This window comes from Talpa europaea (assembly GCF_964194135.1).
Source record: "Talpa europaea genome assembly, chromosome: 12".
Lineage (NCBI taxonomy): Eukaryota > Metazoa > Chordata > Mammalia > Eulipotyphla > Talpidae > Talpa > Talpa europaea.
The window spans coordinates 82,503,275-82,528,075 of record NC_140079.1 but is presented as its reverse complement, the minus strand read 5'-3'; the positions used below and the strand labels follow the sequence as shown (position 1 = coordinate 82,528,075).

General features: G+C 43.3%; 1 protein-coding gene across 1 annotated transcript in view; it reads right to left on the bottom strand.

The window, feature by feature from the left end:
- The window catches only part of SDK1 (sidekick cell adhesion molecule 1), a gene marked incomplete at both ends in the record, with an annotated part of 728,549 nt that overhangs the window by 182,270 nt on the left and 521,478 nt on the right, over window positions 1-24,801 (bottom strand). Inside the window, 6 exons of the mRNA XM_084251360.1 lie at window positions 8,669-8,845; window positions 11,047-11,149; window positions 12,986-13,153; window positions 14,316-14,432; window positions 17,484-17,678; window positions 21,313-21,396. Of these exons, the coding sequence (XP_084107486.1) occupies window positions 8,669-8,845; window positions 11,047-11,149; window positions 12,986-13,153; window positions 14,316-14,432; window positions 17,484-17,678; window positions 21,313-21,396 (844 nt within the window). The remainder of the gene's footprint in view (window positions 1-8,668; window positions 8,846-11,046; window positions 11,150-12,985; window positions 13,154-14,315; window positions 14,433-17,483; window positions 17,679-21,312; window positions 21,397-24,801) is intronic.

Sequence of the window (24,801 nt, the reverse complement as noted above, 5' to 3'; positions counted from 1 at the left end):
TAGTAAATAACATATCGGCAAGGCTATAAAATGGAAAAGCAATTAAAGTAAATAAATTCTGAAAAGAAGTTACTAATGGAAAGGCCTTTACTGGGACTTACTATGGCAAAGCTTCAAAATGCAACTGTAGTTTCCACTACCACACCAGGTCTACAACCTTAAACTCATAAGCTGCCCAAGTCCTGTATTTAACCTTTCCAGCTCATGATTCAGGGAGCAGGACCCTGTTTTGTGGCCATTAGGGATGACTATCCTTTTATTAGCGCTCCTGGCAGTGCTGGGGTGAGGGGGTGCTGAGGACTACCCTTTTTACCCACTAACTAGTTCCTGGTCTCTCTTGGACATCAATTACTACTGACCCACATAGGTCAGAATAAAAAGCCATAATTATACTTGATATTTTTAATTTAAAAAATGTACTCATTATACTTTGGAATTTATTAAATTGTTATAGGTTTGCAGCTACCTAAGAAACATAGCTCTCTCTAACCCAGGCACACCATTTATAAACAAACTAATATTTCTAACATAGACTATGACTTTAAATGAGTACAATAAAGAATAAACCTGAGTCTGAAATGTTGCCTTGCTTTCTCTTTAATTGTGAATTAAGTTTTAAATCAGAAAAGGAGCAGTTATTTCTACTTGATTTCTCCAATAACTGAATCTCCTTAAGATTTCTAGTGAAGACCAAAATGAAGGAAATAACAGGATAAAATATCTGTTCTACTTCTCTCATTTTCTTTTTTTTCCAACCTCAATTGGTTTTGTCTGAAACCAAACCAGAAGTGTTGAAGTACTCTCACACGAGAACAAACTAAGAATAAACTTGTATAAATATGTCCAAGTAAGACTGTGGTATAACACAGAGCTTATCTGGTCTTTGTCCTGGGTTACTGCATGGGGCTTCTAGACCTTTGGAATTTCCTAAGTGACAGGACTGTGTTTGCTATTTACAGTGGAGCCCTTGGACCCCACCTGAGTTTACAAAAACAAGGTCACTTGTGGTGGGGTCCAAAATAGTTCTGGGGTGAGGGGGCTAGAAAAGCCAGTCATGGGGGTAGAGGGGAGGGGGCTAGAGCCTGAGTTCAGTCACATGGCCAGTGATTCAATGAGCCTACTATTGACACCCCAGTAAGAACAATGGACACCAAACTCAAGTGAGCCTCCTGCTTGGTAATCACACATCTCTCTGCCAGAACAACATCCTGAAGACAGGGGTGTTTCCTGTCTGGGATGCACCCAGACATCTCTTCATTTGTCTGGTCCTGATTTTAGTCCTTTACAGTAAAACTGAAACTGTAAGTGTAGCACTTAACTGGATTCTGTGTGTCATTCTACTGAACTATCAGGAACTACTGAACCTATCAGGAAAGTGGGGAGCCCCAAATTTTAGTGAGGCATCAGAAGTATGGGTGGCCTGGGAAGTCTGGAGCTTGTGGCTGGTTTTGAAGAAGGGACGGTTTGGTTAGGGACAGTGTCCTCTACCTGTGGGGTCGGTGCCACTCCAGATAGTTCGCAGAATCACACTGTAAAGCTTTTTCCTAGGAATTCTCTGACATGAGGAATGTTAACTTAGAAGACTGATGGGGCTAGTTTTTGTTCCAGACCACTTTCTACCTGTGAAAGTGCTTAAGGAGGCTCCCTTCTAGCCATCGCAGTCTGACCTCTAAGTTGGGAGGAGGCGGCTCTGGAAGCAGACGCAGCCCCTGTGAGAACCTTGAAAGACCTGTGTGACATAGAAGAGAGCCTGGTATCTTGCAATGGGGAGGAAGAAAGTCCACTGAAACATTTCAGAGGACTAATCTCTGGGGCTTGACCATGAGTCAGGAATCATTTTACTTCCAAATTAGGTACTCATTGGCCCATCCTTCTCTGTAGCCAGTAGTTACATTCAGGAATCTCTCCCTTCCCTCCACCATCTACCCATCCACATGCCTCCAGTCAGTTACTAAATCTTACCTCAAAGATGCCCTCAACACCAAACCCTCTGCTCTATTGATGGACCAGCCCTCAGTCCAGCCGCCACCGGTCCTCTCAAGAGTTCTAACTATTCTGCTCACTGCCACTTGGGCTACACTGGAAGGGTAGGGTTATGGCCTGCTAAGGGCATGGGTAAGACCATCAAAATTCCTGGGATATCTGACTGACACTGACTTTTCAGAGCTGGAACTAGGGCCCCAAGAGCAGCTCATTGGAAAGAGTCCCAAGGGAATGGACATAATATAATAGGAGGGAGGACACATTATAAGGAAAATGATGAGCTGGAATTTGAAGGGGTCAGGCAGCCATGGCTGACATACAGCAGAGGTCTGAGAGAAGACAAGGGGAGTAAGATGGGGGACATTCAGCCAACTTGGGACAGAATGGCAAAAGGGTCATTCTTGTCCTTCAGGATGTATGAACTGGGCAGGAGATGGGCAGTAAAAGGACAAGGTTGTAACTGGACAAAAGGAATGATCAACCGTGACTCCTGAGAAACTACCACAACTTTGCACACTTTTCCTAGTGGCCTGGAGCAGGTTATGCTGGATCTAATTCTAACTTTTAAAAGTATATCCTTCCCACAGCTGGGAAACAGGGGGCTCTCACAATGGATTTCCAATCATGCTTCTCTTAGCCTGAGCGCACACTTGGAAATGACCACTCTTACAGGTGAGTAAGCAGCTCTTTTCTTGGGCTGTAGGGCTTTAAGAATTGTGTTCAATTCACAGTACTTGTCTAGAGTCACTAGATGAGCATCCTCCCCTAGCCAGATGCTACTCATGAAGCCTGGGAATATGATCACATACAATCCCTCTGTCCTTCGGAGCTTGCAGATTCTCACTTAGGATGTGATTCTAGTGAGACTGATTTCTCCCTTCCCTCCTCTTAGCAGATCAAAGCAACCAAAGAGAAGGCCACAGGGCCAGCTAGCAGAGGGCGCAAAATGAATAGCAAAGTGGTAGCCAAGAGCCTGAGATGGAGGGATGAAAAAGATTTTTTAAAAAGATTGAAAAAAAAAGACTTAGAACTCAAAAAACAAAGTAGCTTCGATATGTGTGGATGAATTGAGGCCTACAAGGCTAGCATCAAAGAGGGCATCACTGTCTGCAGCATCTAGAAACAATGAGCCCTCATGCGGTCCACTATTGTCCAACAAAGTCGGCTTCATTGACTCAGTCACACCAGGGTGATGGCTCAGTGCAAAATGTTTTACACATTGATGTTTACATGTACCATGGGCTCAGAGTTGGAGGTTAGTTTAGATCCTTTCCTAGTTCTAGCTTCTACTGAGGTGGAACAGGAATTTAGCACAAAGGCCACAGCTCCCTACGCCCCCCCCCCCCCCACTGGGATATTTCTCAAAGCCAGCTATGCAGATTCCAGAACAAGCAACTCAAGTCCTATTAGTTTATCTTCACACCAGGTGCCACTAGTTGTAAAACTTGTCCTATTTTAACTAACAGGAGGCTATGGGGCATGGTGCTTTGATAAACAAAACTGGCCAAAAATCACTATTCCCATCTGTAAACTCCTGCCCCTTTTGTTAATCAAAAATGGCCAAAACCCATTCAGGATCCCATCTGTGAGCCCCTGCCCCTCAAACTAAGCAAGTCTTTATATCAGCAGCTTTAAGACCCAAGGCACGACTCTCCTCTGAATCTGCCTGCACTCAGCCCCGGGTGTGTACTATCACTACAATGGGCTTCATTTCTAACTTGCCTGTACTGACTCCCTCATGAATTCATTCCTGCTTAGAAGTCAAGAACCTCAGGACCCCCAAGCACCCAAGGCCCTAGAACTACCCTCTATGAAAATCCCCTCTCTCTTGTGTTCACATCCCCTGTTCAACAAAGAAAAGAACTTTTTAAATTACACTGGAAACATAAACAATTTCTTCAAATGGCAAGTTTTGGTTATCTAGAAAATTAAGCTCTGTGAAATATTTGACTAACCCATCAATAACTGATAAATGAGTCTTTAATATATTCTGAGTCCATTTCAGAGTACCTTATCTAATGGGGATAGATTGTGTCTTGGCACTTCTCTGCCAACTTTGAAAGGAGATAAATGATCAGCAGAATGACTCACAGACAGTAATATGCAGACAGGGTGACCAAGGGAAGTGGGTGGCAGAACAATGGAAATAAAGCCGAGTGCTGAGTCACTTTGTAATTTAAAGAGAATGAGGGGAGAAATCACCATCAGGCAAATTACACCACAATAATATCAGAAATTAACAACAGACACAGGACTGTATAGGAAGAGATTAAGGAAGGTGTGTTTGAGAAAAACAGCTTGGAAAAAGACTCAAGAGAAAGCAATTGGTAAAATTGTGGCTTTAGGGGGGAATTGCTCCTGCAGAAGAGGATCAGATAAGTATTTTTCTATATAAAAAAGCATTGCCCCTTTAACGCACAATGATGATTTGGTCAAACCCATCTTCTTTGACTTCGGTCTGAGGAAGAAGATGAGGCGGACCTGATAACTTTCGAGAAATGGTATTAAATTGTTCACTCCTTATTATGGCTTTGTCAGAAGTAGTTTTATTGAAAGAAACCGCTCCCCCTGCCCCAGGGTTTGGGTCTTCAAATGGCTCTGTAAATTAGGTTTTCTTTCTACTTCAGGCTCAAAAGAATTAGTCTCTGATCTCAGAAGGGAAGATGCAATGCTAATTGGGTCTTTAAATGATTAACAATTAATCAATCCACAAAGCCTAAGGAACCTGGTCCCTCTGGTGTGCTCAATACAGGAAGATACTTGGGGGTGTGGAGTCATCCCAGAAGCAGCTCCTCCCCTCAAGGCATCAGAAAACTAGTAAGAAAGACAATTAACACAACCGGTGACCTGTGTAACTATGACCTATGTGCTGTTAATTTCCAGAAATTAATTTGGAATTCCTGGAATTGTAGAGGCTTCTTCTCTTGTGGAGGGGGGAAAAGCAGACCCTTCATATATCAGTCCTCCTTTATGGCACAAAATATCCAAGCCCATTTCAGACTGGTAGGTGGGGTGAGGCTTACACAGATATTAAGGGAACCTAGTCTATTTTAGGCATTGAGGGCACAGCAGTGGACAGGCTTACTGAGTGTATCAGAGGGTCATAAATATGGTCAAATACAAGACAGGATAAAAGAGAAACTTACTGGTGCTGTTGTGGAGCAGCTGGTGTGCTGTTGTCAAAAGGAGGATGGCCATATTTTTTTTTTAACAGAAGATAAGGAATAATAAGAGCTGTGGCTGATTAAATATCCACCCTAGGGCCTCCCCGGTGGTGCAGCAGTTGAGATGGGTTGCGAAGCTGCCCACAGCCTCTGCGGCGCCAGTTCAATCCCCTGCTGCTCCCCGGGCACCGGAGGAGGGTCCCACATGGTGTGCAGACCTCTCCTGCCACCCGCTGCTCCCCTCAGCAGTGTACTTCGGTCCTTCTGCCTGCTCTGCTCCCCGCTCTGGCTCTGGTGAATTCTCTCACCCTCCCGCGCTTCTCACTGTACCCAGTGCTTGTATAAATAAATAAATAAATCTTTAAAAAAAAAAAAGAGGCTGATTTGTTTAAAAAAATAAAATAAAATAAATATCCACCCTAAGCTAGGTCCCAGGCCCACATTCACAAACACTATGTTATTCAAACCTCCCAAATGCCTCCCAAAGTACATGCAAACATGCCTGGTGTACAGGTAAGAAAACAGAGGCCAGAAGAGAGATCACCTGTCCAAAGTCATAACAGTGGTAAGAGGTTGGAGGGTCCTTCAGGCCTGCCTCGCTCTGGGAAGCTGTCACCTTTCCTGCCGGCAGGGACGCCTTCCCTACAACCAGGCTCGCACCAAGAGCACAGAGGTACCCAGCACGGAGCAAACAACTCTGAGAGCAAGTCAATGAAGGACCTGCTTTTGAAAAGCCCACTTCTAATGCTCCTAATTTCTATATTTAATAAAGCAGCTTTTAACTGAAGTGGGGAGGCAGGGGAAGGGCTTTCAGGCTCTTTTGAAGGACACTGTTCAGCCATAAGTACCTCTCAGTCACTTCTGCAATATGAGATTTTTTCTTTTTTGTTATCTGAGTAAATCACAGAAATGTTACTGAGCTAGATATGAAAGTTCTCTGAGAGGCACAAAATGCCCTGCAATCCTGAGTTATTGTTATTATCATTACTACTGTCATTACTGATGTCAGAGAGTTAAGACCTATTTGGAGCTGAAGACACACCACACTATAACCTGCAACATCCCCAATTCATTCAGATTTGGAAGAGTGGAGTGTTTATTACACTAACAATTCACAAGGAACAACTGTCTCCAAATCAGCTCTGCAACCAGTTGTACCTAAATTGGTTTGAATCACAAATCTGCAAATATTTCTATATTTAGAGATGAGGTGTTTTACTATTACAGAAAGCCTATTATTTTATGGATACAGCAACATTTGCTGAAAAATGTATTTTACTTAGAGGAATCAAATAAACAAATAGTAGGGAAGATATGTAAATCAGCAGAACATAAAAATTGTGCAGAACAAAAAGAATGTACCATATTGGAAGTATGCAATTTGGCTTCTGCTGACAGAGTCTTTATGAAATGCTAACATTTATTTGGTACCAATGATGGATGATCTGAGCGTTCTCAAAGGTAGTTTAAAAATGTGAATAGCACAATGGATTATGTAAATTCACTGGCCATATAATCCAATATTATTAACATTAAAAAAACAATCTCCAACAAGAGATATGGAAGGGAGGAGAAAGGGCAGAGCACCAGAACTTGGGGTGCTGGGTTTCAGGGTCTCAACATTGTGATCTGAGCCATTTGTGTGCTCATGGGGGGAAGTCCAGTGTCTGTGAGCAGAGGGAAGTTGAATCTGCCCTGAATCAGAAGGAGAATCACCAGTAGTATGCGACACATATGCATTCATTTTTGCATTCAAACAATCGACGTATATTTTTGAGCACTTACAGGACACCAAACACGGTCAGGCACTCAAAAAGCAAAGTTGTGCCCTCTAGGTGCTTCTACTTTAGTAGGGGAAGGAACAGTGAAGTAGGCACTGCCACCTGTATGAGCAATACTAGGACAAGATGGCAGCAGGTGTGGGGAAGCACTGTAGGACAGAGACCTGGTGCCCCAAAAGCAGGGAGTGATCCTGAAGGCTGGATGGGAGGGACAATTCTGGTGAAAAGGGTTTAAAACACAAGTGAAGCTGTGAAGGCAGCAGAGGGCTGAGGTCTCATGGAAGGGGGACTAGGGACACAGGATGGCAGGAAGAAACCAAGGTCAGCAGGCAAATGCTAAAGGCAGGGTAGCAGGCTCTGGTCCTTCCAAGCACACCTATGGAACTGGACAAACGTCTGTGCAGCAGCCTGGCGGCACCAGGAGCCCTAGCTCCTGATCTTCTGTGGCAGAAGGGACACTTGCTTTTTCATGACTAAGGAGGGTGACCTTTGCTCCCAACAAGTGTCTAACCTCTACAGAAAACAAGGGGTCATCCTTGAGACAGAACAACTAGGAAGTAGCATGGGGCTGTCCCAGGCACTGAAGAGACATGACAGGCTTTTCTGGACTAGCTGCTACATATCATGAACCAGTCAAAACAGCACAAGGAGGGGCCAGCAGAAAGGAGTTCATCTGTTCATTCATTCGTGTGTGCACGTGCACACACATGCCACAGATACAGGAGGCCACGTGTTTAATACTTAGCAAGTGTTTCTTTTTTTTTTAACTTTTAATCCCCTTGGCCAGAGTCTAGAGATTCAAAGACAAATGAGATATAGCCCTGTTTTCAAAGTGTTCCAGTTCTATTTTTAGGGAATGATTGTTGTCTATATAATCCTTTCTGGGTCCAGGTAGGCAGAAAAATCTCTGCAAATTACCTTTTCTAATGGCCCAGCATGTCCTGTGTCAGCCAGGGACCGCCAGTGCCGACTGCCCTGACATCGGATGGCTCTGGCCTCCTCTTTGCTTTTCAGGTTTTACTTTTGTCCGCATGTGCCCAGGGACTATCCGGGAGGGTACCACACCAGTTTTAAAAGGCAAATAAATACATGTCGAAAAAGTAAAATTTGTCAGCAAGCTTTTCAGCTACCTGCCCACGAACAGAGGGAGTCATGGAAAAGAGCGGAAGACAGAAGAGAACGATGATCTCCTGCCTGGGCCTCCGGGCGCCCAGCAAGGTCCAGAGTGGAGTAACGCGCAGCTGCCTGCTATTTTCAGGATTTCACAAGACTTATGGACAGTACCTATTGACCACGGGGAGGCGGTTGCACTAACTTCAACTTGCAGTCTGGTTGACTTTCATGGGTAGGGCTCATCTCAGTGGGCTGACCCTGACATTTCTGACTAAGCAGAAGTTCTGCTGGGCATTAAATGGAAAAGTGACTTTCTATTTCTTACCTGTGGTGTGGGGAATAGAGCCTGTTACAATATGGTGTGGAGAGGGGCAGAGAGGATATGATAACAGGGATCAACAAGGAGGAAAACTCATTTTCAAATCATCTAAACCACTTTAGAGGTTACAATTCTGAGGTTACAAATCCCTGTCATGTGTACATAAGGCAGAGACCTCTGCCTGTTGACTAGGGACCCAACGTGGATGACACCCATGTAAAGTGACAGCTACTTGCAAAAGGCCTGGCTGACTCTCACTGGTGCGCAAAGTCCGGAGATAATCACCACCCTGCCACTGCCATACTCACATCACTTCCAGTCGGGCTGTTCTGGAGTCATTCCCACCCTGGGAGATAATTTCACAGGTGTAGTCTCCGATGTCACCTGACCACGTCTGGCTAATGAGGAGGGACCCATCTTTCTCCACCACAATTCTGGAACTGCTAGATGGAGTGAGGGCCACGTTGTCCTTCTTCCAGACGTAGCTGCAGGCCAAGCAGAGTCTTAATTTAGGATCTTGGCCTCTGATCCTTCCCTGACTATTAAGAAGCAAACAACTGAGACTTGTGAATCTACTAAAAAGCATCCTGTAAAAGGATGAATTTTATGATATGTGAATTATATCTTTTTAAAAAAAGCAACCAGATATCTTGATCACAGTACAAAAATAGATGCTAAAGTTAAAAACAGGACAATGAAGATAACTGAAATATTTATCTGGTCTTTGAGTTTAAAGATAGAAGTGTGAAATCCTCAGCACACCAGCCTCCCACTAAAACTGTATCTAACTGTATCTAACAGTGGGAAGTTCTCTAAGGACAATAGTGTGGCAGGGATGGGAGTCAATGACTGCTTAAAAAAAATCACCAGGGTGGAATTAGCCAACTTCTCAAAAAAACAGATCACATCCCATAAACATGTTTTCTTAAAAATCCAACCATTCTGGCACATTGTCCTTAAAAGTTGCATTTCTTTCTTGGTTAGTTTTATTTATGACAATTTTAGCACATTTTCCTTTTCAAATGTGGAATCAGTTAAGTGCTCATCCACCCTCTAGACTTCAGTGGGCTGGGCCACTCCTCACTACTGACTGGATGGGAAGTGCTGACTTTCTTTTCCAAAATAATTCAATTAAAGTTCCAAAATGGATGGAATTCCTTAATGAGGCCCACTATGAAAAAAAAAAAAAAAACAGTCATTTACAAAATATTTATCTGAAATTACCCCAACTCAGAGACAGAATAGGCTTGATTCTGCAAGGAGGAAAGGAATCAATTGCTCATTTGGGGGCATAGAATTCAGCTGAGATAGTCACTGAAGACCTGGTCTTTCTGGGGGGGGGGGAGAGAAACTCTGGCCCCAGGGATACCCCAAGAGTGAGTAACCTTATTCCTTCTCACGAAGGAAACTCCAATTTCCTCTTTTTAATAATCACACTTAAAAAGTTACAAGAAAAACACCACGATCCAAGGGGATTATTTTTGAGATCTCAGAGTGGCAGAAATCCAATCTTAATTGTTCTTGATTCTTCTCTTGAGTCGTAGTCCCAAGTCATTTAGAAATGAATGAATCCTTTTCCAGGCATGAGAACTGTCTCTAAAGCAGCCCCCAAGGATTCCCTAGGTAGCCTTCTACTTATCAGTTTTTGTTCATTTGTTTTGCATCCCTCATTCTTGTAACTAAACTGAACTTGGTTTTTGAGCTCTGGAAGCTCCAGAGAGACAGGTGCAGATATGAAAGTTCAGGATTTGCCAAACACCTGCCCAAGAATAGAGCGAGAACAGCTTAGTCTCCAGATTCAGCTAATGATATATGCATCAACAGCCATCTTCCTCTGCTCAGAGCAAAATGTTCCAGAAGGAAGGAAGACATCTTGATTCTATCCATTTGGCAGACTGCATGCCTTTTGGGCTAAGACCAGAGTCAAAACACTAGGATGGCTGTATCTTTTGAGAATCATTGCTAAGGCTGATTCTGAAAACTGAAAACTTTTCTGAAAGTGGCAGCTTTTTGGGAAGATGCGCACCATTGACAGCACCTGTGTTTGCTGCCACACATTCCCCTGGAGTATTATATTTATCATTGCCGCCTTCCCAGTCAGAACTCAAGCAAAGTCAACATGTCACAAATTCTTTGTGAATCTCCAAGTTCCCTTCTTCACATGTAGTTACCACCCAATGTGTCAGATAACTGTGGCTACCTTTCTTCCATGCCAGGACTCCCTCAATCTCCATTTCACAATGAAACCATCTTTGGAGGAGAGAAAACCCCTCTGGAGTATTAGCACAGACCGAGCGCAAACACTGCTGAAATCCTATTCGATCCCTCTGGATTTTTCTCTCATTAAGTATCAGCCTCTGACAAGTACGTTTTACAGATAGTGTATTAACCTTGGCAGAAAAATCATGAAAAGCTGTATTGAAGTCATGAAGTGGAACATAGCTCACTGTAAATAATACATAAGGCTGGAGTAGAAAATGGGATTTGTGTGATTAATGATGGAGCCCACGACTGTAAGATGCTGTAATCAGGCATCTGTGGCTGAAATCAAAGTTCCAAAAATTCTCCCTTCTCATCTCATCAAAGTTCCAAAAATTCTCCCTTCTCCCATCCCATCTCATCTCAACTTCACTTCCTAAGCTCACAGAATAGTAATGAACCACAAACGCTAATTGACTTTGCTGACCGGAGAGAAATCCGGGGGTCATGAGTGGCTGTACAGCGTAGCGTGGCGGTGGTTCCCTTAATCACGACCAGGTCCTCGGGAGGGTTGACAATGGATGTTCGATCTGAAAAAACACAAGTCACAACTCAGATAAAACTGTATGTGTGAAAATTTCCTCCCATGGAGGGTAACGTGTTGGTCATCTCACATAAAAATGTCCAAGTTTCATCCTGGCAAAACGAGTGTAAATGGAGCACTCAGAACAGTTCAGGGACTTGAAGGAGCCCTCCACATTATAGCCAGGGAAGTTGGGCCTCCCTGCATCTCCCAGGTCAACTCTGGACCTGTAAATGCTCTGGAATAAAATGAGAATGGAAGGTCATATGCAAATACCTATTAGGTTCTTCTCGCTTAAGTAAAAATCTTGATTCTTTCCCAAGAAAATCATCAGTTTGGTAACTCCTAATGTCTAGCACTTAGGACTTTTCAAATTCAACCCTGTAAGGTTGTGCAATTATTACTCCCACTTTTCAGGAATGAAGACTGAAGCTCAGAAACCCAGTTACTCATTCCATATCTTGGAGCTGGTAAGGAGTTGCCTGGTGCTTAGCGGTTTTGCCTATACCAGCCGCAACCTGTGTTCTCACACTGCACACCTCTGAGGTGAATGCTGCTCTGGCACCAACAGAGCCCCAAATCTTGGAGTCACTCAGTTCAGGGGCCTTCCTCACTACTTGCTATGCCTCTGAGCTTCAGTGTACTTGTCTGTGTAAGGGGGATGTTGGTCACTGTTGCAGAGAATAAAGTAGGGAACAGTGTACAGGAACGTGTTCTGCAGGCCACACAGCGGTTGTACCAACCACCCTAGTGTTGCTACGACTTTGAATCTTAGCAGATCTACAACATTTTCTGGTGACTGACCTATAGAGATTGAGATACCAGCTTTTCATAAGCTTTTAAGTGAATGGTTAATTCATACATGATGAATCAGAAGTGGCTGACAGAGTTGATCACCAATACCACCAAATGGAACAAAACCTCTTATTTAGTACTTGACAATATTGGGGGGAATTTGGATTCATTCCTTTTAAACTTATGGTATTTTTCAGAACCCCTAGTAAGTTAGAAAGGGTCAGTTATCAAAGTGGACGCCAATAACATCATAGAAAAAGCCAACAGATACTAAAGCATAATAATTTTGTTTTTCTTCAAAGGTGGTATTTTTAACAAATTATCCCCTTGAAAAAGTTGAAACTTTCTCTCCTCACATAGTTTTACGAAGATCTATAAGTAAGCATTGTCTTTTGCTCATGTACAATGATTTTCAATATAATATAGAGAGGGATGTAGCAGAGACGAAAAACAGATGGTAAGTGAAGTGACAAGGAGGGAGGGCAGAAATACTTGGTGCTCCAGAAAACAATTTATGCTAACTTTTCATAAACTTGAATTGTAGGTAAAATAAGAATAAACCAAAGGTATAGAAATAATAAAGCTCTTTTCATTCACTTCTAATACATAGGAAACATTTTTAATATACTAAACATATTTTTGTTGGTTGTAATGATAATTACATTTATCCTAGAGAAAGAACATGCTTTCTCCAGGATTTTAATTCTTGTTTCAGTTTTCTTTTATAATGCTTATAAAATTAACCAACCTATTTGTTTTGCTATTTGAATTAATTTGAGATAATAGCCCTACTCTACTGACTTTAAAAAGTCAATCTTTTATCTCTCCTGAATTGTCCCAAATTGAATCTTTGAATACATTATCTAATTATTCTTTTAGAAGCTGAAAAATTAATTACTCAATAGATTTCTATAAATTAGTTGTAAAGATAATCATTCTCTTTTGATTATATTAGAGAGTCCCAGGGCATATGGACACCCCCTAAGTGCAGATGACATGGTGATTAAAGCCGGATTAATAGAAGGTTCCTCTTGGATGCTGTCCTTACTCCACACAGTGAGCGCTGCAGACGCCTTCAGGGAGCCCTCTGTGTTGGCTGCATAGCAGGTGTAGTTGCCAGCATCCTGGACAAAGACAGGGGCTATCTGCAGACCCCCAGACTCCAGGAGCATGAACCTAGGAATCCGTACGGAGCCGCTGGCCAAAATGTGGTTTCCTGAAGAACAGCAGAAGACAACGGAATGTTAGAGCCCTGTCTCTTGAAATGAAAGAAGATGATGTTAAAAAGCCACAACCAAGAAAGTAATATGAGGAAATAATCGAGTAAAGCGGAAGTTTTATGCACAAAAGTTACCAAACCAATTTTCTTTTACATCATTTAGAATAACAGAAACTGAGAATATCGCAATTGTCCAACATTGAGAAAGTTGTTGGTTAAACAAATTATGATTTGTGGTGATCATTTGTGTGGAGTGACTTATCTTTATTGCTATTCCTCTGGGTTTGAAAAGTTTCTATAGAAAGTCATATACATTTTAAATCTAAAAAGAAAATAAATAAAATAAATCCCTTTTTCTCGTTAATTGTCAGTGTCCCAGAGCCTCGTGTTTCTAAGCTATGTTCTGAGGGCAGGAATTGCCCTTCTGAGAGTTGAGAACCACCACGTGGCTTTCTGGGAACATGAACCAGATGTAAGTTTGGAAGTTTCACCCGCACATAGTCCACCATGCGTGACCAGTTAACCTCTATGAACTGACAGGTTTGACATGATGTGTAAAGGAGGGGCTGTGTGCACTGCTCGCTTAGTGAAATATGTGCCACCTGTGGCCTGGGTGTCATGAAGACAGTCTGAGTGGCACTATTCTTCATGGGAACTGAAATAGAAGTGGAATGTAGAGCTTCACACATGTCAAACTGGAGAGGATGAAAATGGTCCTGTGCTAGAAGCAACTTGCTTTCATAAAAAAATGGCCACAAACAAAAAGGGTATGTGAGTCTTAATGTTGAATATTATCAGGGTAGAAGTTCATTTCACAAATGGGGAAACTGAGTCCTAGCAGAACTGCTCTAAATTCAATACCTCGTATTTTAAGGATCCTCAGCAGGCCTGAGGTACTTTCTAAAGGGCTGAGACAGATGAAAGTGATATCTACACAATGTATTAACATGTCTGTTTCCTTTTCTAGGTCCGTAAGCTTCCTGAAGGCAGAAGTCTGCTGTCTCGCCATCCCAGTAAGGCATCTAGCACCTTGCAGATACCGAGTACCTGGTTATTTAGTCTTTTACTGAGTGAACAAAATGAGAACAATGAGACACACCCCTCAGCCTGGTGGGTTCATGTTCTATGTTGTTTGTACCACTGTGGGCGGCAGGCCTACCTCTCTTCCATGTGATGGCAGGTTTGGGAGCCCCAGACACCTCACACCTTAACACAGCTGTCATCCCATCTGTAACTGTGGTGTCCACTGGAAGCTGAGTGAAGGTTGGTGCAACATCTGAGCAGAGAGTTAAACAGGGACATATTCAGAGTGTTGTTCCACAAAAACGCTCAGACTGGTATGGTGAAGTGGTCTATGTGGACGTTTATAGGGCTAATCTCAGAGACACCGCAGTGATAAACAATGAAAACATTTTAGAAGTGACAATAACCTGTCATTGTTTGTCTTCCAGGAATTGTCCATCTTTGTTTACAACCTAAAAAGCATACAGTCTCTTGATGAAACAAATACACAGTGGGAGAGTGCAGGGACCCGGGAAGAACAGCTTTAGATGGATATAAAAAGAGGATTTATTTAGATAAATCAAAAAAGTTGCTACATTAAGGAGGAAAAAAGCTGATTTTGAATACTAAGGATCACCCAAATGATGGTAGTTTCTTTCCACGATCCATTCTCAAAGTTAAAACAACCAGATTTCAAGGACTTCAGCAGGGAACTCCTGGGAAATGTTGTAGGCCTGAAGTGTTGTGGGGGTTCTTCATATTAATGGAGGTCTCTAACCTCTACCAGCCCTGAATCAGACAAAAGGAAGGCAGGAGTAGCTCAGGCTGGTTTCAGCGAGGGCTCCTTTGACTGCCCTGCTTTGCTAATGATGAAAACAGAAGACCCCGCACATCAGTGACCTGTAGCTCCCAAGCCCATGTGAGAGCATCTGATGAGCCTGGGGCTGATGCCCCCAGCAGAAGTGAGAAGACTAAAGGAGATGAAGGCACAGCTGCCTGACTCTCCCTTCACTGAATGGGGATTCCTACAGATCAGCGTCCTGTTGCTTCTTCCTCCAAGCATCTCATAGGGCTGATCACGTCAACACACTGCTTGCACTACTGACTCACCTTAACTGATCCCCAAACTTCTGCTCTTACCCTCAAAGTACATTCCATAGCCATAAACGACGCCATATGCTTCTCCCATGGCTCTTTGATCGGCTGGCTGCTGTGTATCCCTCGATCCTATCTCCTACCCCCTTGCTCATCCAAGACTCCCTCCTCACCTACTTTCTTCTCCCTGCATACACACATAGCCTAGCTTGTCCCTGCAAGGCACCCCCCATGCTCCATGATATGCATGGCCCCCAAGATTTCACATGACAGGCCCCTCTGTCATAGTTCAAGTCTCAGCTCCAGTACATCTGAGAACCCCTTTCTAAGCATGCCTGAAGGGGCCTTCCCTGTTCTCTGGTCTTCCCAGGCCTCATCACTAGCGGAAGCATCTTCTCCTTTACTATCTTTCTCTTAGAAGCACAGAAACCAAAACCTCAGGGACCCAGCATGTCTGACACAGATGCTTAATAAACATTTATCAAATGAATGAATAAATATTGACTGCTTCACATGCTGTATTTTCCTTTCATTAAAGATGTTTTAAATTTTTAAAAAAAAAATAACCATTTTGCAAAAAGGTCAGTGTAGCATTATCATAATCATTACTTTATTTGTTTCTCTGGTTGTCATGGTAGCCAGTTTAATGAGCACTGCACTGTCATTTATATTGTCGATATGATCCTCATAAAACCCCTGTGAACTGGGTTAGGTTGGTTGCATTTTGGCAAGAAAACTGGGGTTGAGAGAAATTACATAAGGTGCCCAAGGTTTCTCCCTAAAGCAAGGGCCAGCAAACTACAAGCCATAGACCAAATGCAACCTGTCACTTCTTTTGAAATAAAGTTTTACTAGAATGTAGTGAAACCCACTTGATTGCCTATTTTCTTTTTCTTTTTCAAAGATTTATTTATTTATACAAGAGCTGGGATACAGGTCAGAGGCATGGGAGGGTGAGAGGATTCACCAGAGACAGAGTGGGGAGCAGAACAGGCAGACAGACTGAGCAGAACAGGCCCGCTGAGGGGAGCAGCGGGCAAGACAGGAGAGGTCTGCCGCTCCATGTGGGTCTCTCCCTGGCCGGCTGGGAATCGAACCCACACTGCAGAAGATGCGGACAGCTTCATAGCGCTGCGTTCAACCTGCTGCGCCACCAGGGAGGCCCTGTTTGCCTATTTTCTGAGGCAGCTTTCATTCTGCTTGCATCAAAGGTAAGTAGGTGTGAGAGACCACATTCCTCAAAGCCAAAAATAATTCCTAGGTGGCCTTTGACAGAAGTTTTGCCAGCCCCTTCCCCAGACCACCCTGGCCCACAATTATAAGTTAGGCCTGGAGTAATTCTAACTAACTAAAATTCAGTTTCTACTTTAGTAACCAATATTATTTCCACTGCTTAACACAACACTGGCTTCCTATGCAGAATTCTAACCTGAAGATAAATTTGACCCTGCGCAAGGTTCACAGAAGTCATCCCTAGATCACCAACATATATGCATGTATCTCTAAATATTCCTCCAGTGTCTTTGTAAGTTCTGGCTGGCAAGAGCTACTGGCTATGTACATGCCGGCATTGATTTGCTTTCTCAAATGGCTTTCATACCTGAGGATATAAGCATTTTGTTTCCAAAGGGCAAGCATGAAGGTGTAATTCCATAATCATGAAATTCTACTTTGTTTTAAAAGAACAATATTACAACTATGGGAGATTAAAAAGAAAACCCGCAGATACTTGAAAACCTTTACCTTTATTTTATTTTTCAAAGACAAAGTGCCAAAGTATTTCTGTTAATGGAATAATAAAAGAAACTCACAAAAGAACCATCATTGTTCAATAAAACTAAAACAGAGAATGAATATTTTAAAAATGGTGAAAAGATCAAAAGAAAAAGATTAGGAGTGAGCTATTCATGCAACATTCCTTCTAGTTCTGTCCAGAAAAATGGGGGATTTTTTTCTACTTCCCTTCAGCAAAGAGGAGAACTTAAGTGCTGAAAAATCAAGGCTTTCATAAGAACAGGGAGGGCACGAGAGATGGGAGGCAACTAACTGTCTGTATTTGCTGCTCACAGGCTCCAGCAGAGCTTCCCCTATACCTACAAATGGGCACAGCACGGTTTCCATTTACCATTGACCTCAAAGGTTGAATGGAGGTGACCACCTTCTCAGTGTCACATGGGGCCAAGGTTGGGAAGCCCTAGAGGTCTGGTTCTGCTGATGGGACAGTACTCACTGGTGACATCCAGGTAGGTGTAGGTCTGGATCTCCCCTCCTTCATTACTGGCAAAACACTGGAAGATTCCAGAGTCCTCTGGACTCAGCTTCTGGATGCGCAGGACTCCACTGGGGAGCACTTTGTACCGAGGATTCTGGAGCTTGCTGATGGACACGGCATCCTTGTACCATCGGAGGATAGGAAGAGGGACCCCTGTGCAGGAATGGAAATAGATGGGCATTAAAAATTAAATTTTAAGAATTCCTTATTATAAGGAATTCTTACTATAGGCAAAACGTTTCAAAGACTAAAACGTTTGAGTTGTAATAAGCATGTTATCATCTATTAGTCCTTTACCTCCTCCCCCAAAGTATTTTCTCACTTTAGATGAGACATCGGCAGAGAGGCATTAACAGGAATGAACTCAGACCCAGATACAATCCTCTGGGCTCCCCTGAGCTGCACAGCTTTTCACTCTTACCTAGACCGTGCACTTTCAACTGTGCTGTACCGTGAGCCAGGGCTGGGGATGACAGTCTCTGCTGCTCTGCAGGGCCTGATTCTGCCACTGGGGGCTCAGGGAAGGTCACACAGGTGGAGAGAGTACAGCACTTAGTCATATCCCAGTTGATGATGGTGCCATCTTAGGCAGAATACAATCTCTCCTTGTCTGTTTCCTCACTTGTGGAAAGTGAGAGACCATCGTGGCCTCAGAAGGTTGTGGTGAATATTAATCACATCAATATAGATAAAGCTCTCAGAGCTGGCACGTGGTTGGTGCTCAATGGAGAGTATCCCTATTAATTACTACAACAACAGAAACATGTGCTATCTTTAAAGCCCTCTACTTAAGGAGTGGCGATTGCTGGTCTAAGTGGCTGTCTACTGTTTGGAGGGGCAATTGATTAGGTTAAGGAACAACCACACAAGATGTATTTGGTGAAAAGTTGAGGAGACATAAGAGATATTAAATTGTAGATAAGGGATAAATTGTCTTGGCCCCTAAGACAAATGTGAGCACAACAGAGGAGAAGGAGGGGCTGTAGGATGGCTCCATTTTATACCCCAAGAGCAGAGTAAGCCAAGGGAGCACAGTTGAGAGTTTGAGTGCTAGGACTGAAAAGTTTGACTAAGGTGAGATATTCGACAGTCACTCCGAATGGCCCCGTCCTCATCTAAACACTGCAGTGAAAATGAGGCTGCAGTCAAGGGCACTTCAGCTGCACACAGTCTGGAGGCCTGAAGGAGATTGAGGGTTGGGTGTTTGCAGCTCACAAGGAAGAGCCTAGACTGACAATGACAGGGAACTTCCTCCCTGAGAGCATGGGGATTTCTGCTGCTCTTCCCCCTGATGGCTGTGGTCAGTGCAGGTAAGCCAGGAGATGAGTGGCTGCCTCCTCTTTACCCAGCACACCCCGCCTGCACACACACACACACACACACACACGTGGCCTCCTGCATGAGGTGAGCTCCAAGCAGGAACCATCAGGCTCCTTCCACTGGTGGCTCTCCAGGGGCTTGGGTGACTAGCAGTGGGGGAAGACTGGCTTTTTGGCACTTCCTGATGACCCTTTCTGAAGCAGGAAGGGTCGAGCTCACCCAAGAAGGGCATGCTCGGCATACCCGAGGGGCTGTGCAGGGAACCAGACCAAAACACTCAGGGCAATCAAGTCCCAACTCACAGTGGGCACAAGTCTGCTGGTTGTGGATACAGGTGAAATATGCTTATTTCCAGATCTCAGATGGTTCAGTATGTACCTCTGTTTCTCCAAATGCAAAATGGATTTAAATAAAACCCATCCTGACATGGTTCATGGTGAAAAGTTCAACTAAATCCCTTGATTTAGGATGCTATGTAGGTATACGACGTTTTCTTTAATAAATAAAATTAATGTCATGAAATATTTCAACATAATGTATTCTCAGATTCTGTTCTTTGCCTTAATTATGTTTCCTGTCACTTTTCATTAAGTCAGGAAATTAAAAAAAATCCATTTCAAGGTAAAAGCATAACCAATTCATGTAAAATCTCATAATAGCAATTACATGATGTAGCTTTCATAAAGAATAACCACTTCACATGCTGCTATAGTTTCATTGTCAAAATTAAAAGAAAGCAGTAAATTATATGATGGCAATGCAATGTTGAAAGATCTGTTCAATATATATTTATAAGTCTATACTTAACAAGCAGTTTACCCAATGGAAATCATGCAAAAAGGAACATTCTCTTGTCAAAGGAGAGTTTAAGATTGTCACTTATTGAAAAATAATTGTTAGGAGATAGGGAACTAGGAATATTTCTATTTTGGGGCAGTTTAATGTCATAAACAGAAATCTTATCCCACGCAGTATGTAGACTCTCCTTTCTAAAATATAAGCACTTTAAATATTTTATAGCTTCACTTTCAGAGAATTGTTGGCCTTAAAAAGCTGGTGTTTATATAAGACAGAGAACAATGCAACCATGGTAAGGAAAATATTTCTATTTAAAATTCATATTATGGTTCTCAGCCCCTTTTCCCCTGCTCCCCTGCGGTTGAGTTAGCAGAGTCAGCAAAGAGACCAGGAACAGGCAGATCTGTAAACACAGGCCATGGGGACTCACCGGGAGCTGAGAACCAGAACTCCTGGTGGAACAGATCCTTGAGGCAGGGGAGGCTGTTACATACAGGACATGTGAGGATGGGGCTGTGGTCAGACGCTGGCCTCTGTATTTACCATTAACATGGTACCGGGCAAGACCACCACTTATTTTCAGAAATGAAAAATGACATGACATGCCTATAAATAGATGGCCTTTGCTCTAAGTCCCAGGACCTCTCTTGGGACAAGACAGGTGTCCTGCTCAAAGCACTGGCTTTGGCAGCTGATGGATTTGGGTTTGCAATCTCCTATCTCCATTAATCACATACCTGCGGTGGGGTTACCTGCCCTGTAGCTAAGGAGCAGCTCCTATGTACCTGACACTGGGCCAGGCCTTCACCAGCAAGATCTCTTTACACCTTCCTGCTCTGTGCCTTGATCACCTTATTTTACCTTGCTTTCTAAGATTTTATTTTCCCCACATATGTGCAGTGAGATAATAACATCTCTCATGGAGCTGTTTTGAAGATGAGCTAAATTGTTAGTAAACTTTACCCTCCACACTCTCAGAAGAAAATGCCCACCCTTGAGATGGACAGGTATTAACATAAAAGAAAAGCTCCTTTCATTTCTTGACAATCTTCAGAGCACTCACATAGCTTTTGTTAATGAAATTGCTTTAAAAAGCCTGTCTCTGTTAAGGCATTTGGTATAATTACTTGTGCTGCTGGGCATGAAATGGTGAAAGTGGACAGCTAGTAATCAAGGCCTGGGGCCCAAGGTTGGCATTATCTGAATAACAAAGGAAAAGTCCACCCAAAGCTGAACAGGCAGAAAAACAGGAATATTTCCTATTCAAATATTTAAAACAATTGGTCTTCCTAGGAGCGGACTTGGTCACTAGTCCCTGCCCCCCCATGGATGAGAGTATGAAGCTCCAGCCCTGAGCCCTGGGGATGGGGATGGGGATGGATGGGGGTGGGGGTTTGGTCATGCTCTCAGTGCAGCTGAAGGTGGTCGAGAAGCTTTGTTGGGACAGAGGTGGGGGGTCAGACTTCCTTACTGCTCTCTGGGGTAAATATTACTATCCTTGCTTTGAAGATGAAGATGTGAAAGCTAAGCAAGGTCAAATACCTTTGTCAAGGTCACATGGCCAGTGACAGTTCTACTCCATTCATTCAGCAAAGATGACCCTGACCGAAAAATGCTGTGCCTGTTCCCCCAGCTCATGGCTGCCTGTTTGACCGCCTCCCACACTTACCCATAGCTCGGCACACGATGTCCACGGTTTCCTCTACTTCAACTAAAATCCGATTCTCAGGTTCAGCAGTAAAATACGGCGGCTCTTTAAATAAGAAAACACATAATAACCCCTAAGCAAAAGAAGTGTATTTCCAGAGGACCCTAATAGTCTGATATAGTTTGCGTTCCTTTTAGAAACTATTTTTAAAAACTTCATTAGTTACCATCATACACACAAACTCAGGATTCACAGGGCAGAGGCCAAAGGCAATTTATATTTGAAGGTTTTAGAAAGCAAATTACTACTTAGGGCGATGGCTACTTTTCAGTTTATGGGCTTGAATCATGGAATATCTTAATTCACATTTTAGAAGGACTATCCCAAGAGGTTCATAAAGGTTTATATTTACAGCACAGTATTTTATAGGCTAGTTTGCTTCAGTATCTAAACTAAACACCACCTCATGAAGCATGTCAAATAAAGTGGCATGGCGAGGCACCCAGCCTGCATCAGAGAACGGAGCAGCCTATTAACATATTTTTTAAAATCTTAGCAGTTCTTCTCCTCCAAAATATAGATTTAATACTTCAATAGAATGCAAACTAATAGCTAAGAGAAAACGGAGGAAGGGCCCCTCATCTATCTTTACCAACAAAAGAGACTCTTAGCCACTTCCTATCTCTAGATATTCTACTCGTTATTCAACACAAAAAAAATAGGGGTTGTATTAAACAATGAATTTCCTTGGAGAAATACGTGCAATATTTTTCTCAGTTTATTCAGCAGAAATTCAACAGTGGCATGGCCAAGTTCATCCAGTATTTAGGTGGTAGTGATTTTATTATCATGATAACAAAAGGCTGTTGTATTCACTTTCTGCGTGATAATTAATTTCTGGGCACTGTCTTCCAGAATGGTTTATTTTCATTGTACTTGTGTTGAATGTGAATAATATAGCTTGGCATGCCTCCTATATTGACTGTATCTAAAATGGGGTGGAGCTAAAGGAAGAAAAATAGAGTAAGAACTTAGCATTTCAAAGAAATGATCAAGGAGAACAGACTGGTTTCTCAATGGAGGCAGTTAGGTATCAATTCTGCAATTACCTGGATCACTCAAGCGGGAACAATCTGCCTGAATTACCTCCTCTGCTAAGGCTGCACCTTCACTAGGTGGAGGCAGAAGACTCGACTTAGTTTTGCATGTGTATAGACCCAGGTCTAAAGAAATACTGCGCAGATTTAGAGTCAATCTTTTCCAAGCTGGTTTTTATTGCACACTCATATTCACACCAATCATGTCTCATTCATCAATAATAATGATAGCTGCAGTATTTATATTCTAACTATGCAGTAGCTGTTCCCATGTGTGGGTCATGCCCTGTATTCATCAGTGATGGCTGGAATCAATATCTACCATTCTGACCAGTTCAGAGGACGGGAGGGGGAAAAAGTTAAAACATCAACATTTGCCTGTGACCAATTACAGCTTTCCTTTCTTAAATTACATATCCTACTTTGAATTAGTTGTAGAATCTCATGCAATTTTAAGAAATAATGCATTCTTTGCTCAGTTGACTCCAAAGATAATGTCTTACAAAACTATAGAACAATCAAGATTCTGACATTGAAACAGTCAACCTAACACGATCAACCTATCTTATTCCTGTCCTTTTGTTCATGCTCCTGTGTGCTTGCCTGTGCCACTGAGCTCGATGCAGTGTCACCAGCTGTGCAGATCTGTGCCTGCACCACCACACAGCAGGTCTCTGACAAGGACCCCTCATTGCTGCCCTATTGTAACCACGTCCACCCCAGCATCCCATTCCTAACCTCTGGCAACCAATCTTCTGCTCTCCATCTCCCTAACACTGCGGTTTCAAGAATGTTTTATATATGAAATCACATAGTATGTAATCTTTGGAACTGGCTTTTTTCACTCAGAATAATTTCCTTGAGATTCATCCAAAAGCAGTTATACTTTGATAGTAAAAAATCCATACATACAAATAGTCAACATCTACAGGGCCAGACAATTCTCCGTGTACTGACTGCAGATGCTGCCAGGCAAAATGGCCCAATGTCTGAGTGGTGGCTTCCTCATTTGGCTCCCCCTAAGTGCTAGGGAGGGCCCTAGTCTGGGGTTCAGAGACAGGGGTACCTGAGGCTGGCTGGAGCAAAGGCCTGGCTTTATGGCTGGGATGCCTCAGGGACCTTGAGGCCCAGCCAAAGCCACTCCTCAGAGCACTGCCAGCCTCCCAGGCCAGCCAGTTCCCACAGGGGCTTGGCACACTCACTTTACTCAATATTCTGTGCCAAGGGCAGTCTCTAGGCTCTTTGGGCATGGTCTGGAAGAGCAGCTTGCCAGTACTGCCAAGTGCTCTCACTGGAGCCAATGCCAAGGGACATTTTAGGAGCTGAAAGCTGCGAAGGCTGGGAATGGCATGGGCAGAGAATTTGTTCATTTATTGATGCTCTTGCCTTGTTCCTGAAAGTCTTCCAGGTGGCTGAGTGAGTGGAGCAGGGATGCCGAAGCCCTGACAGGCCCACACAGCTCCTTCCTCATCAGAACATGTTATTATTTCTCCCACTGCTCACCTTTTTATAGGACCTGAACTCAGCAGATGCTTGGAAGTGTTTTCTCTTGATCTCCAGCTACTTTTACACATAGTCACTTGAAGGAAAAAAACTGGAGGGAAATATCAAGCATGTCAACCTAGATGATACCATGGGTTGGACAGTGGGGAGAGAGCTCTCGTCACAGTGCTCCTGTGCAGACTTCATCACCGCTTAATCCTCCAGGGGCAAGTGCATGTCTTAGCAAATCAGCAACAACTCTTTCTAAAAGGTTTCACTGCCAACACAAGCACACACTAAGTTTTACAAAATTTACCAACCTGTGGTCAATAAAACTCAGGTTGAAACTAATACTCTTATCTCTTTTAAAACATGATGAAGACATCAGGAAAATGTTCTCATCCCTGTATGAAGCTGGATGTTAACAAGAGGCCAGCATGCTGATGGCCCTCTGCCCAGGGTTCAGGCAGCATGAGCTCCAGTCCCCCCATCTCAGAACTGGAAGTGGGGATAACACTCAGTAGCCCCAAGAGGGCCCCTATCAAGCACCCCACTCTCCAAAATGCCAGAGTAACAAGGTGTAGGTTGATGTTTGAAGGAGGTGGCATGGCTAAGTTGCAGAGTCTGCCCTGAGTAGGGCTTACCAAAGGCCCCAAAGATTTTCCCTGTTCTGCCTTCCTTTCCCCTCCATGGTCTCCCTAAGGAGCAGCAGATCCCAAGGTGTGCCCTTGACTTGCCATCTTGGTTCACACCCAGGTGCCTTTGTCCATTGCAGTAGGCAGAACAGCCCCTAGAGATGTCGCCACCCTAGTCATTGGATCTTCTGAAGATGCTCTGCTTCAAGGCAAGAGGTACTTCGCAGATATGATTAAGGTTATGGATTTTTAAATGGAGAGATTGTCTTGGATTGGGGGTAGATGGGCCCAATCTT